Consider the following 14,598-nt stretch of genomic DNA (forward strand, 5'->3'; position numbering starts at 1 on the left):
TGAGAAAACTATTAGATAAACATAAAATAAAATAAAATAAAAGATGTCTAATTAAATAAACTTTTTAGAAAATTGGTAAATTGATGTTAAGAAAAAAAGAGAGGGTGAGTTGACAATAATATTAGTTAGTTATAAAAAAAAACCAAAATAGTATTAGTTTTACTTTTATCTCCTAGAAGAAGATTAAGTCTATCCGTCTATAAAAGCCTGTATACGTATAAAAAGCTAGGACGAGAAATTGACCTAAGCTTTCTCTCGCTGTCTCTTTTACCTTGCCTCCTTAGTTCCTTGAGCTAGAAGCTTCCCCGTCGTGAGTGTGCACTTTGGTTGCGGTTTAGATATGCCACCTCGTTCTGCGTCCAAGCCGTCCAAGAAACGGAGTAACCCTGATTCAGTTACCTCTTCAGCCACTGGTCCCGTTCCCTCAGGTACCACAATAACATAGCTCGCCTTAGGGTTTATATCATAGAAACTTGGAATTCGCTTTTTGTGATTTTCATCTTTAGTCTAAGAAAAACTCGATGTTATGGGCTTTTGTACTTGGTTATGACAACAATCTTTGTGTTTGTTACAGCTTCTAGTAAGAAAAAGGCGTCCAAAGAGGTGGATGGAACAGATAAATTGTTTGATAAGTATGCTAATGCATCTTCTGGTGTCATTGAGTAAGTTCAAAATATCACATTCCTCTTCTTTGTTAGAATGTAACTCATTCATCAACAAGTTCTAACACTTCTTCTTATTACATCTAACAGTCCAGAAGGAATTGAGAAACTTTGCTCCAGTTTGGAAGTTCCTCATACCGATATCAGGATCTTGATGCTAGCTTGGTAACCCATTATTCTTCTTCTTTATATGTTTTGGTTCCGAGCACAAGTGCATATCCTTTATACCTTTTTTCTAACTCGCTTTTTACAGGAGAATGAAGGCTGAAAGACAAGGTTACTTCACCAAGGTAATAACACTGGCTCCACGATGATACGTCAAACCATTGAATCACAAACCTTTTTTTTCCTTTGATATTTGAAGATTAGGTACTTCTTGTTTATTACTTTCTTTTTTTGTGTATGATCTTAACTCGTTTTGTACACACCTATAATAGGGTGAATGGAGAATAGGACTCAAGGCTTTAAAAGTTGACACGATCGGTAAATTGAAGAAAGCCCTTCCAGAACTCGAGAAAGAGGTTCATTGCTTGATCTCTTTATTTAACATTGATTAGCATCTTCTTGATATCATAAGACCGTCTCTAAGACTCTAACCCATCTATATCTTTAACATAATAGAGTTTCTCAATTTTAGAAAATAAATATAGAGAAAAATATATAAGTGAATTGGAGATACTCTAAAGATTAAATTGTGTTAATGTTTCTTCGTTATTTCAGGTCAGAGAGCCATTAAATTTTCGAGATTTTTATGCTTATGCCTTCCAGTATTGTTTGACAGGTAATATCATCTACCACTGCCTTATAAACATGAAACTATATGATTTGTGTGACATCTGATACAATAATTATTATTGTTATTATTATCCATGCAGAAGACAAACAAAAGTTCTTAGACACTGAGACTATATGTCAACTCCTAGATATGGTCTTAGGATCAACATTCCGTGCCCAGGTTGACTACCTTATAGACTACCTAAAGGTTTGGCTCCACCTTTTTGTCTTCAAACATCTTCTTTATCTATCTTCAAAGTGGTTGTCAGTTGTATAATTTCATTATGAACAGATCCAGAAGGATTACAAAGTCATCAGCATGGACCAATGGAGGGGATTCTGTCGATTCTGCAATGAGGTACTTCTCCTTCGTCCTTGATGGCCATCTTCTTCAACCAAATGTATTTGCATCTAATGTGAGTTGTTTTTGCATTGCAGATAAGTTTCCCAGACATGACCAACTACAATCTAGAACTTGCTTGGCCATCAATTCTTGACGACTTTTTTGAGTGGTTGCGCGAAAAACAAGCCTGAAAGTTACACAATCACAGTCAAATAACTTTGAATTTGAGTATTGTTTACCCACCCTTGATGAACACATAATGCTTGCCATATATATGAGTTTCTATATTCAAATGTTTTGCTCTTGTCTTAAGGTTTGGTGTTGTTGGCTCATGTTGCTTTTTCATCATTAAATTTAATTTGTTTGCAAATTATATTTAATTATTTTAAAATTTCTTGAATAAATACTGCTGAAAGTGATATATCAGTTTAAAAGGTTTATGGAATATATTCTCCTTATAGTTTCATATAAAGTCAAGTCCATAGATTGATTCTTCTTTTTTACTTTACTTCTTTAACAAGATTACAAAGCACAACTGCAACTAGTTAAAAAGAAAAGATTAAAAGTGAATTTTATTGATGGTCAAGTGGTGGAAGAGCTGAGAATCAATGTCGATGAAGGTTGCATGGCACGACGAGGACGCCTTTTCCTGCTTCGGCCACGAACTTGAACTGAAGGAGATGAAGATGATGGCGAAGGTGTATCAGTAGTAGACCTCTCTCTTCTTGATACACTCGTCAGTTTCTTCGTGTTAGCTTCTGCCTCACATGTTTTGTCTTGGTTGACTCGATTGTCCGCGAGCTTGGTCGCGTTTATGGTTGCAGGAAGTACACAGTTGCATATGAATCCTATATTTTTAACATGGAGCAAGGAAACAGAGTCTTTTCAAGAATGTTCAAAAATGCATTATGATGTGAAACTTAAAGCCAAGCCCAAGTCATACTATATGTATCAATAAACCCACAAGCTGAACTTGGTGCACAAGCATCTTTCAAGCAGAACTTGGTTCACAATCTAGGGCTGTATCGATAATTCTTAAAGCTAGACTCGGTTTTCACTTGGCTATGCTCAGAACCGGCTCTGGTTTTTTGTTCAATAACTTAACCATCCCATTATTCTACATGTAACCAAAAGCTAGTGAATATTAGCATCACTACAAACATTAGTTACCAGCTTCAGTAAGAAATAAACCAAAAATGTAAAGAATCGAGGGGTGTTACCAAAGAGTTTACCGATTCTTGCAAGACGGTTAACCCAACTAGGAATTGGATTCCCGGTTAACTTCATACAAGTGTCGTCGCAGAAGTGGTTGCAGTTGTTGGTGATGAGATTGTAAGAACTTCCTTTATACTTGTCTGCAAGTTGATCCATCGTAGCTCTCACTTCCAATGGCCCAAGATCCGTTTTACCAATCAAAATTGATTTCCTAAACGTAAACCCTTCGCATTGCTTCGGTTCTCCTTCGAATATTCCAGTACTTGGATATTCATGAGCTCCAAAAGCATACTCTATACCATGAACTATATAAAAATATATATATTGTAAAGCTAAATTCTTCAAGAAAACATAATAAAGATTATTTGCAACAGAGTTTCGTGTTCTATGACTTAAATTCTGAAGAAAATCCGATCAAGATTGATATTATATTTACTAAAATCACTATTTAGATCTAAAACCTGAATATCAAGTTTCAGGAAAATGAAAAGACAAGAGTCACAAAGACTTACCTTCAACACCAGAGTGGTAAACACCAAGACCAAACCAGTAAGCGTAGCCATTGATGGGAGTTAGATCGTACACATTGAGATACACAGGAACATTTCCTCTATCCACGACGCTTGAGTTTTTCCTGCAGAGCATTTTAAGGCAGAGTATCACCGGCGGCAGTAAGTTCTGACGGTGGAAGATGACTGGTTCTATATAAACTATCCGAGTTGATGACAATGTACTCTTTTCAGTTTAGCATAAAAATTATACAAAATGCCAACGATGTTGTCTTAAAAAGTTGAAGACGAAGACGAAGAAAAGACTTGGTTTAGCTAATTAGTTTCCGAATCTTATACTATAAGTTAATGCCTAACGATATACTTCTATAAATAAATACAATTTTGTTTTTAGAAATATATTTTATTTTCACTTGGCAATATCTATTATGATTTTTTTCATAAACGAGACCATCATGATTCATGAACCAATTAACTACCTTATATTCTATGGTTTATAAATTAAAAACTTAAATTAATATGGGAGATATGCTTTAATAATTTACAGTTTTATTATGGGGTCCAATATAAAGCTTAATATTCCGTATCTTTGGCTACAACTTTTTGTCTCGAGACCACCCTTTTTCTTTTTAAATTTGACATAAATGTAATAAATTTAAATTAATTTGTGGAAGTGGTGCGGCTAATTATGAAGCAAATTTTCTGCTTAAAGCATATATTATTTTTTAGACAACATACTAAATTAAAAAGTGTAAGATGTTGTAAAAACTACTATAAACTAAGAGTTTCGAGTTGTCTGAAAAGTTCAACTTTCTGTCTTGAAAAATATGAAATATATCAGAGGCCTGCCACTAATTTGCATTAGCTAGATTAATAATAATATTTTTTACCCATAAGGCATAATACAATAATTAAAAAAATAGAGAAAGATGTCCACATCTTAGCTTACAAACAGTCAGCAGAGCTGGAAAAAGGCAAAGTGAAAGAGACCATTCAAAAAATAAAAAGGAAACAAATATTTGTTGACAAAGATACAAATTAGATTCAAGTCTGCGTCATTACATGCTAAGTTTGTTAACTGTTCCCTAATTTTGATTACTACTCAGATAAACATCTAATAAGCGATAAAAAGAAATCCGGTTAATCACATCGTACCGACTGGTATAACTTAAGTGATCAACCCATAACCCAACACCCGGTCTGATTCGGATAAACCGCCTCAACGCTGCGTTTTGAAACGCTGACTTGTGTGGGAGAATGCGCGAGCCGTAGTGGAGCTGTCGTCGCCGGGAGGAATCAAGATGCTTCGCGGCGGAGGCTCGTGGGTCGGATTCGCGACCCGGTTGAAGCAGTTTAGGATCCGACGTCTCTGCACGAAAGGAGAGAACGGCGGGAACAAACCGGAGAAACCCGAATCGAGTGTTGTTGTTGTTTCTCGATACGATGAGACTTACAAGAAACTGGATAAGCTAGATTTCGTGACGGCTGCGAAGATCTTGTTCACTGAACCACCCAAGAAGAATAAATTTGGGTACTTAAAGGTTTCATCTTTGGCAATAGTAATGTGACATAAAGCTCAGACAATGTTAGAACTGTGGAAAGTTAGCTTCTTTAAGGTAGAAACAAGTGGAAAGATCACTTGAAGTAATGTGAGTTCTTGTTTTAGTTATGCACACAGTCATATGTGGTTTTTAACTTTGTGTTAGGCTTGATTGGCATGTGGTGCAGTTCATTATCGTCTGCTTGCCATCTCTAGGTATTATCGGTTCACCCCCTAAGTGTTTTTTTCTGTTCAAAGGTCTCAGTTTTAATGGATGTTGTTTATTCTTGTAACAGCTGTGTATTTGGTTGCTCAGTATGCTCGCCGTAAAATGAAGATCATGGACGCCGTGAGTTTTCTCATTCTTGCTCATAAGCTTTCCTCAGAGAAATGAGCTATGTTGATTATTCTGGCCAGTGTTGCTTATATTTTTCTGAGCGTATGGCTCTTATGGTACTGGACTTGTTTTCAGGAACTTGGAGGGAAGAAGAGAAAAGAAGAAGAAAAGAAAGAGAAAGAAGAAGCTGAAAAGAGGGCATTAGAGGAAGCAGAAGCAACCAAGTCTCAGGAAGGGTTAATGGAGATGAAAAAGAGACTGGGAAAAATCGAAGAGACGATAAAAGAGGTTGTTCTGGAAGCAAAGAAACCTTCAGGGAATGGTCCAACCAAAACACAAGACGATCAATCTGCTAAACTCCCACCAAAAGAAGTTTCTAAACCGAGCAAGGAGCAGAAGGACAATGTACAGAAACAAGGAGAGAATCCTACAAATGTGGATTCACCCTAGACCTCAGTGAGATGATTAGAGAAAGGAAACTTAGGTGGTAGATGAAGAAGGATATGTTTTGATTTTGGAACCGATGCAGTAGTTGACGCTATTGGCTTGTTTTGCTTTCATTTCTTGACTCATTTCAGGTTTAATACAAGATCACACAAGGATTTAAAGAAAAAACGTTCCTGTATGAGGGAACAAAACCCCACATTGACCTCGTTCTGATTGAAAAATGGTTATGTAGGCTGCTACTTTCTTGTCCAAAACATAGACCTGTCCTCCAGCTAGGGATGTTAATTACAGGGCTAGGTTTTGTTTCATACAAGCCCAATTCTATTTTAACCATGTTTTAATCAAGGATTAGGGCTGGTATTAGAGTTAGTCTATTTAATTTTTTTTTTAATTATACAGGGATATCCTGACCCCACATAAGTGGTTCAAACTAGTCACGTATTGCCACGTGTCGATTCTTTGTCTTTGGTGATGCCAAAATGTTAATTTTCCAGTGGCCGGGACTCGAACTCTGGTGGCTTCACTTTTTGTATATCAAATTTAATCAAAGTTTACATGTTTTAAAAGACTCAAGATATGATTATATGAATGGAAAAGTCTCTATTATTCATTTTTGTCCTCAAATTCTAAGTATGAAATTAAAAAAAAAAAAAAAACAAAGTTTACGTGTTCCTCACCCTCACAATCCAAATTCCAAAAACTAATATTCCCATGTCTGTCCCCTGCGGCAAGCAGCTTAACATTCTCGCAAGTAAGACCATTATACTATCAGGTACAACACGTTCTACGTTACAGACGGTTCTAAACTCATTAGTCCCCGTATCAAAACCACCCTCGAACTCAACGTTCTCAGGCTTGACTTCCTTCTTCACATGACCATCACTAGAGCAATCATTAGTCTCATCTCATCCTTAACAGACCCTTTAACCAAGTTTCCTCCATAAGACTTTCTAGAAGAAACTTGCTTCTTCATATGATCATTAGATGAAACTGGCTCTACCTTCTTGACAAGGATCTCATTTGCCGCAGAAAAAGTTAAATTCTTTTACTTTTCCTTTTTAATTATTAAAAAAGAAATATATATTTTGAACCACTTTGAAATGAGATAACATAAAGATATCGATGCTTTGCATTTGTAAAGTCACCCAGTGCTCCTCACAGTTTTCCTACGGTACTAATTACTATCTTGATCTCAAAAGAAATTATATTTTTAACCACTTTGACTTGATTCTTATCTTGATATCAAAAGTTGATATATAAGATTACTTTGGGAAAATGTGAAGTTATTCTGTTTTCCTTTGGTAATTACAAGTGCGATCCTCAAGTGGCATCCTTCTGCTTCTTTGGAGAAATGACTTAGGTTGATAATCAGTTTCTTGTACGCTTTGATGTTTTGTTATTCACTTTGTTTTTGAGCTTTTCCTTTAGTGTTTGTCTTGACATCTCTCGTTTCTTTTTGTATCGCTGCTGTAGTCATGTTCGATACAAAGCTAAATCGCTATTGTATCAATTATGTTTACTTTTATGTTTTTACCATGCTTGCCTTGGAATCAAGTATATAAATTCTACATCTGGTTGAGCACATTTTGTAATTTTGACTTTTATTTCATGAAATGATATTTTAACATTCTTGGCAAAAATAATAGGGAAATGAATGAAGGATTTGAAGATGTTCTTGATCAATTTTTAGTGATTGTGTAAAAACTACTACTAGGTGCATATAAGTACGAGAGTGGAGAGTCACATATACAACATAAATTTCTGAAATACATGTTGACATGTTCTGTGGTATCTCTTGTTTGCACTGGTTCTTACCACAAATGGTGAGACTGAAAGTGCTTTAGGAAGGTAAGCTTGTAGAATAATGACTAATGGGGTAATTTTTGTTGCCCAATTAGGAGGAGCTTACTAGCTAACACTTGTGTCTGACTTGGTAACTTCCAAACCAATTCTAGTGTTCCTTAACATAGGAGCAACTCCATGATTTAATGACTTTTTACTTTTCTTTTTTGAAAACTCCTTAGTGTGGATTTACTGTGATATACCAGAAGATAAAAGGGACAGGCCAGCTGAACTTATTTAATTATGAAAGATATTCTGGTCCGTATCAACTGTGACGTATTAGGATAATGTGAGGGATTAGTGAGGTAATCATGGTGCGTAACTACATGATTTCCGCATCGTTAACATCTTGATTTGTGGAATATGTTGATTGTTATTCGCAATGATTAGCGTTATTATATCCTCTACTATCTTCTAAATTAATAAAGCAGTACATTTAGTACTTAACCCTTAATTGATTTTAGTAATTACTTTTTATGCCACTGACCTCATCTTAAACTTTTAGTAATTATTAGTAGGCTTTCACCTTTGGTGTTGCTACTTTGTTTTGATTACTGCCTTGAAGGCTTAATAATACCCAGCGTTATAAAAAAAAAGTCCATTACGATGGAATTAAAATACCCGATATTACATTGTTCTGTCAATCAAATAAAGCTTGGTTTAATAACAAATACAATTCGGTTTAACCTTTTGTTGCGACTACGTTGACGAGACCACATTGATGAATCTCTACACAAGTTTTAAATCAAGTCTCTTAGCAAAAAAAAAGAGAAACAAGTGCATAATTTTTTTTTTGTAACACCCACGTTCATAAGTTATTACTTGCAAGTTACAACTATTAAAACTAAAAATCGCTACCAAATAATTGTAGTTATGTAATAATCGAAAACATCACTCCACCTCATTATCTGTGTAACATGGATATACAATTGTGAAATTATCCGGTTATGTATAAGATTTAATTTGACTTATTCAGCTATTTGAAATTTCATATATAAAAATTGAATATGCAGTCATTAATTACCTCCAAAAAATATTCTAAATAATCAGAAATTTTATTATTATTTGCCAAAAAGTATTTGGTTTCGGAAAAGACATGTGAATATACATACTAATTGATTATAAATACGAACAAATACAATATATATATATATATATGATTCATGCATAAGATATTGATAGAATAAGAAATAACGTATATAATATCATTTTGATTTGTACGAACAATGTCAAAAAAAAAAATTTGTTAAACAATTATAAATGTATAATATTGTAAATTGAAAAATCACCCGCAATAGAGTGCGGGTTAAAGTCTAATTATAACTTTAATGTAAACATCAACTTGATACGAAACCCCACCCAAAGCAAACTCCACAGAATCTTTAGGTTATGATTCAGTAAATCTAATACAATAATTAATTTTCACTAGTAGATCGCTCTCATCCACATGGTCACGTATCATTACAGAAAGTTTATGAGCTATCGTGAAATGTCAAGTAACAAAAATACTATAAATGATTATATATATATATATATATACTAGATGATGGTTTGCACCTTGTGCCGAAATTTTATTATTTTATTTTATATAAATTTTAAATTATTAAATTAGATGTATTTAAAATTAATATTATAAACTAAATAACTTCAAATTCATACTCCTTCCGTTTCTAAAAATAAGATTTTCTAAAGTATTCTCGCTTATTAAAAATATAATAAATATTTACAATGTAATTTATTATTATTTTTCTATACAATTTTCAATAGCTATCCACCAATAAAATTTAATCAATTCAAATATTCTTAACTAACGTTTCTCAAAATTAGAAAAATATACTTTAAAATATATAAAATCTATCTTTATGAAACAAAAACAAATATATAAAAATCTTACTTTCAGAAACGGAGGGAGTATTAGTCATAAATGTATTAAATATGGTTTTGGTTTCATATTTTTAGTTTTGGGATGTTGATTTTGGATTAAAATATTTTTATAGTAATAATCAAATTAAAAAACTTGAAATTATAATAAAACAATTATTATACTTGTAGATTGAAAAGAACTCTAGTGACACTAAAATTATTATAAAAAGTAACAATTCATAAAACATCAAAATAGGAAAAGTGAATGAACATCATATATTATCAAAAATTTAGATGGTTCTATCAAAAATTTAGATGGTTTTAAAACCGTGAGAAAAACAATAAATATAAAATACCTATATTATGTTTATTATTTGTCAATTTATTTTATATTATTTAATAGTTTATTTTAGTTTTTCATGTTTCCATATTTTAAAAATATTTTAATTTAATATTCATTTTATTGTTTATATATTATTTACTATTTTGGTTTAAATGTATTATTTTAATATTTTGTTTTCATAGATTGAAAACTAATTTGATGTTTGTCATGTATTAATATAAATTAATTAATTAGAAATATAATTATTTATATTCAAAATATAGTATTCAATTTATAATCTACGACATATGTTTCAATGATGCTTTAAATTTAATATTAAATTTAGTATTGAAATAATGTGTGCTTAAATCAATATTTCTAATAAGAATCAAAGAAACTGTATATAGTATAAACCATTAAAATCACTAAGTTAAATATAAGATAATTTTTGGTAAGCGATTAATTAATTAAACTATAGTAGAAACATTATTTTATGTAAAGATGATAAAGTTTTGTGAAATAATAATTGCGTCGTGACAAGATTAGATTAAAAAAGGACCATCGGAATTTAACTTTAATAGTCACATGGCGATGAAAACAACAACCTCTGACGAAGAACTCTTTACTTGTTGATTCATATATGTCTGTTTCTTTAAACTACAGGTAGGACCAATCTTCGATGATCACATTGTATCTACTCTACACTTTAATTTTTAGAACGTACAATACTCCACTAGACTATCATCTGTATACATAATTTATATAGATAATATATATAATTATATATATTATGTTATTCACATTGATTGACTAAAGTCAATTCACGCCTAACAAATTGGTGACAAATTTAGTGGGCAATTATGTATAACGTAGGACATATTATAATGACTCTACTCCATGATATTGTTTGTAATTCCATAATTTCTGGTACACTCATTTATAATGTAGGGTTAAGTTCACTTGGACTAACATATTCTTTGCTGGTATATGATATATATGTTATACTTCTGATAGCCATGTTTCCATTATAAGAGTTACACCAGCCTAATCATTTATGTCAGAGTACCTAACATTTTATCGTAATCCAACTTGTTACATGTTTTGAGTATTGTACTGCATATGCTTAAAATAGACCTCAAATATTGAACCACATCAACATATATTGTGGGGGGAAAGGTACAACTTGATTAATGGAACTCTAACACATCCTGTCAATCATTATACTAAACAAAGATAATAATCAAAAGATAATAAAAACCAAAAAAGTATAGTAATGAAGACTAAAAAGAAGATCAAGATCAAGATATCATAGCTTAAGAGTCAAGTCAATCTTCTTAAGCTGATTATTATCTTCTTCTTTGCTCTTGAAATGTCCAATCATCTCCAACTTAGGAGCAATAGTGTTATTACTCCTGGCGACTTCAAGGTGGAATTTCTCCGGCAACATCTGTCCGGTGCCTGGTTTCTGGTGAATGGTATGTTTGAAAACATGACTTAAACTCGCTGTTTGTCTTCCTAACAAGGGATTATGACTCGCTGAGTGAGCCTGGATCCCTAGCGTTGATCTGTTATTAGCCGAGCCATGTAACTGTAAGGATGCCATGCTTGCGAATCTGCTGACTGAACCGTGTCCAAAAGCGAACGCTGAAGAAGGAGACGAGGATGAGAGACTCATCTTGTAGTACTGTCCTCGTTTGGCTAAGGTGCGTTCGCGTTTATGAGCGTTTTGGTGGCCGCCTAGTGCTTGGGAGCTATAGAACTTTCTCTTACAATAATTGCACGAGAACACTCTCGGATCTTCCAAATGTTCTTGATGATTGCCATGATGATGAGAAGTCGACGATGAGCTGGTTTTGAAAGAATCCATGAGACCGAGCTCTGATGAGTTCGTAGCACTTGGCAAAAGATTCAAACCTAACTCAAGATCTTGATGACCTTGTTTCTTGATTTTTAACATTTCTTGGTCTCCTTTGAAGGAAGGATCCATGTATAGTTTCTAGTTTGTGTATATAGCAGTATAGAGAATATATAAAGAGAAAGAAAGTAAAATTTGGATATATAGATGTGAAGTGATGTGGTCGTGGGAACTGGGAAGTGAAGTGTGAGTTCTATTTATGGAATTGGATGGGCATGTGACTTTTTTTTTTAAATGAATGATGTTTACAGAAAAAGGACACTTTTGATGTGTGCAATCTGACCTAGAGCTACAGAGCCCACACATGTAATTGTATAGTAGTGGACAGTTGAGTAAAAGAAGAAAAAGAAAAATTAATGTTGTAATGATCCATCATCCATTGATCTGAATTATTGATTTATTCTGGGAACATGAATAATGAGTGTTCATGATTATTCATGTTATACCTAGTGTAATAAATGCTATAAGTAGCTCTATCTTAATCAAATGAGTTTGTCTTTGTTGTTATCTTTTTGTGCAATTTTACTATCGTTTATTCGTTATAAAACGTTATTATAATTATTATAAACATATGTTCCAAGAATTATTTTTATAATAAACGTATATGTATGTATGTACGTATGTATGTACGTACGTTTACGTAGTTCCGTTTTTTAGGGTTTAGGTGAGATGTTTGATTCAAAATCCTGTATAAAGAAGCTATCTTTATATGTTTTAAGTGTTAGGTAAGTTAGCAATTTGGACAAGGATTACTAGGCCAATCAAATCTCCCCGACAATCACTTTCGTTTCAAATAATTTAGAGAATTTGTACTCCCTACACACCACTTTTCCCCTATTTGCACTCCATACCCTATATCCCTCCAATTTTCTTCCCCCCAACATTACCATTTTCCCCCCATTCAATGATATCCCACCTTTGTTAGTATATTTAGCTAATTTACTCAATAATTTAACCTGGTCTCTCTCCTTTCGTTGAATGTCCAAAACTAAAAACCATACACATCCATCTCTCGTAAAAATGTCATTAATCAATTGTTTATGATTATATATTCGTTCTTGTTAACTTACAAAACCATTCACCATTGGTATAAATCAACTTAACTGACCATTGGTATAAATCAACTTAACTGTTAAATCAGTTCTTTACATTTGTTTTATGTAAGTTATATTTGTGGTTTACCAACCAAAATATGTATTTGATCATTTTCAGTTGTGGTTATTATGAATAAATGATTTTTTATGATTTGTGTACACACGTAATTAAAATATAATGGTATGATCGTTATATAGTATCGTAAAGTACTACCTCACATGATAATAATACCAAATGCATTTAAAATCTTATATAAGTGTTCTGCCTTTTCTTGGCCGGCCAATGATTAAGATTTTGATTTCCTTGGTTATTAAAAAGAGCCTATAGTTGCGATCTTATGTATAGTAAGACAATCAAATTACGAGCTGGTCATTACCGGTTCAATTTATAATACATCCAAATGTGAGCTTATCACCAACATATGATTCTCCAACATTTATCAATTATTGATTTCTTTGAAATTAAAATCCATCATCTGCTGGAAAAAAAATAAACCATTCATTCAGCTTTAGTTTCAAAAGTACATATTTAGTTTTGCTTTCATCCTAGTGACTGACTTGTGAGGTGATGCAATTTGTTTCATGTTTGCTTTGTCTAATCAGTTTCGACAGTATATCTCCTCCTAGATTACCTTGTCGGTTCAACCTCCACACCAAAAATATATGAACCCTCTCATTCTTCATCAAACATAAAAAGTCCACTAACAATATTAGTAGAAATAAATTTTAATTAGTGAATATATCTTAGAAAACATTATAACGAATTCATTGTTTGAGTAGAAAAGGTTATCAAATTACTGTTACATCAATTTTCTTCCATTTCTCTTTTTCTCATGTATGGATGAATTTCTGAAGAAATATTTTATCTCTAATTTTAATGAAGGATAAATTAGTGAAAAGAAAACTCTTACAGTTTAAAAAAAAATTCTTCAAAAAAAGTTATTATATATTCTCTAACTAAATTTTATCAAAAATACCGAAGACATAATAACTAACATCTTATTCATCGCTTTGATTAGTTATCTATATTATTAAAACTGAAGTATTTTTTGGTATTGTTTGAAAACATGGATAACAATTTAAATGAGAATTATTTAGAAATATGGATAATAGTATTTTTAATATTTTTAATATTTCATTTTATTTTCAAATTTAACCATTGCATTTACAATAAATTAAGTACTTCTTTTTTTTGTATTTTTTTTATTTATAGATTCTATCACCGCATTTAAAATCAATTTAAATTAATTAATTATAATTCCAAAGCTTATCTAACCAAACTAATATTCATATATTGACCATTATTAATATTATACACATATTAACTAATCACATGTGTTAAAGGGAGATAACTTCTTTATGGGATTAACTAAATCTCGAAATTACAAAACATAAAAATATACATAAAAACTTTTTATAAAACTAGCGGTTTATGAATTTACGTTGAACACAAGTTAAATCAAATACCTGCGCATGGACTAAGATCAAATTCTAGTAAACATTAAACATCCTTCTTTAAAATTATTATTTTTCTGTGATTGGTTTTATTTTATATTCTTCAAAGAAGGATTAATACAAATTTATTTTTCTGTGATTGATTTTATTTTATATTCAACGTCGCATATAAAGCCCATCCCTTTCCTGCTATAAAATCTCGAAATAATGGGCTTTGAATAAAAGTTAATGAGACCCATAAGCCCATATATGGTTGGTTTAGAGCCTAGATTTTATAAGT

General features: G+C 32.2%; 4 protein-coding genes across 5 annotated transcripts; 2 read left to right on the forward strand and 2 right to left on the reverse strand.

Annotated features, from left to right (window-relative positions):
- Window positions 1-148: 148 nt before the first annotated feature.
- On the forward strand, window positions 149-2,130 carry LOC106353380 (DCN1-like protein 4). Its single transcript, XM_013793129.3, has 9 exons — window positions 149-428; window positions 575-662; window positions 753-827; window positions 916-952; window positions 1,100-1,183; window positions 1,383-1,443; window positions 1,538-1,644; window positions 1,729-1,794; window positions 1,875-2,130. Exons 1-9 carry the CDS (start codon window positions 341-343, stop codon window positions 1,968-1,970), a joined length of 702 nt encoding a protein of 233 aa, XP_013648583.1. The 5' UTR covers window positions 149-340; the 3' UTR covers window positions 1,971-2,130.
- Window positions 2,131-2,183: 53 nt separating this feature from the next.
- On the reverse strand, window positions 2,184-3,942 carry LOC106353379 (deSI-like protein At4g17486). Of its 2 annotated transcripts, none has more exons than XM_013793126.3 (3): window positions 3,507-3,942; window positions 3,000-3,299; window positions 2,184-2,627 (listed from the first exon to the last, which is right to left on the reverse strand). In XM_013793126.3, the coding sequence occupies exons 1-3, from the start codon at window positions 3,637-3,639 to the stop codon at window positions 2,362-2,364; spliced, it is 699 nt and encodes a 232-aa protein (XP_013648580.1). In that variant the 5' UTR covers window positions 3,640-3,942; the 3' UTR covers window positions 2,184-2,361. The 2 variants fall into 2 exon arrangements, with proteins under 2 accessions (XP_013648580.1, XP_013648582.1); XM_013793128.3 differs by having other exon boundaries at window positions 3,012-3,299; window positions 3,507-3,924.
- Window positions 3,943-4,527: 585 nt separating this feature from the next.
- LOC106356896 (protein MNN4-like) lies at window positions 4,528-6,064 on the forward strand. Its single transcript, XM_013796616.3, has 4 exons — window positions 4,528-5,034; window positions 5,210-5,259; window positions 5,340-5,392; window positions 5,516-6,064. The coding sequence occupies exons 1-4, from the start codon at window positions 4,805-4,807 to the stop codon at window positions 5,828-5,830; spliced, it is 648 nt and encodes a 215-aa protein (XP_013652070.1). The 5' UTR covers window positions 4,528-4,804; the 3' UTR covers window positions 5,831-6,064.
- A 4,910-nt stretch (window positions 6,065-10,974) lies between these two features.
- On the reverse strand, window positions 10,975-12,209 carry LOC106405127 (zinc finger protein 1-like). Its single transcript, XM_013845726.3, has one exon. The coding sequence runs from the start codon at window positions 11,839-11,841 to the stop codon at window positions 11,161-11,163; it is 681 nt and encodes a 226-aa protein (XP_013701180.2). The 5' UTR covers window positions 11,842-12,209; the 3' UTR covers window positions 10,975-11,160.
- Between the last annotated feature and the right edge of the window lie 2,389 nt (window positions 12,210-14,598).

The sequence above is a fragment of the Brassica napus genome, chromosome A7 (assembly GCF_020379485.1).
Source record: "Brassica napus cultivar Da-Ae chromosome A7, Da-Ae, whole genome shotgun sequence".
Lineage (NCBI taxonomy): Eukaryota > Viridiplantae > Streptophyta > Magnoliopsida > Brassicales > Brassicaceae > Brassica > Brassica napus.

What these genes read in the sequence shown, in the direction of transcription:
- LOC106353380 (XM_013793129.3), top strand. Translation starts at nt 341, where the DNA reads ATGCCACCTCGTTCTGCGTCCAAGCCGTCCAAGAAACGGAGTAACCCT. An exon ending in TTCCAGAACTCGAGAAAGAG is followed by an intron (nt 1,184 to 1,382) that starts GTTCATTGCTTG and finishes TCGTTATTTCAG; the next exon opens with GTCAGAGAGCCATTAAATTT. An exon ending in CTTCCAGTATTGTTTGACAG is followed by an intron (nt 1,444 to 1,537) that starts GTAATATCATCT and finishes TTATCCATGCAG; the next exon opens with AAGACAAACAAAAGTTCTTA.
- LOC106353379 (XM_013793126.3), bottom strand. Translation starts at nt 3,639, where the DNA reads ATGCTCTGCAGGAAAAACTCAAGCGTCGTGGATAGAGGAAATGTTCCT. An exon ending in TTACCACTCTGGTGTTGAAG is followed by an intron (nt 3,300 to 3,506) that starts GTAAGTCTTTGT and finishes ATTTTTATATAG; the next exon opens with TTCATGGTATAGAGTATGCT. An exon ending in AAGAATCGGTAAACTCTTTG is followed by an intron (nt 2,628 to 2,999) that starts GTAACACCCCTC and finishes TTAAAAATATAG; the next exon opens with GATTCATATGCAACTGTGTA.
- LOC106356896 (XM_013796616.3), top strand. Translation starts at nt 4,805, where the DNA reads ATGCTTCGCGGCGGAGGCTCGTGGGTCGGATTCGCGACCCGGTTGAAG. An exon ending in CCCAAGAAGAATAAATTTGG is followed by an intron (nt 5,035 to 5,209) that starts GTACTTAAAGGT and finishes ACTTTGTGTTAG; the next exon opens with GCTTGATTGGCATGTGGTGC. An exon ending in CGTCTGCTTGCCATCTCTAG is followed by an intron (nt 5,260 to 5,339) that starts GTATTATCGGTT and finishes TTCTTGTAACAG; the next exon opens with CTGTGTATTTGGTTGCTCAG.
- LOC106405127 (XM_013845726.3), bottom strand. Translation starts at nt 11,841, where the DNA reads ATGGATCCTTCCTTCAAAGGAGACCAAGAAATGTTAAAAATCAAGAAA.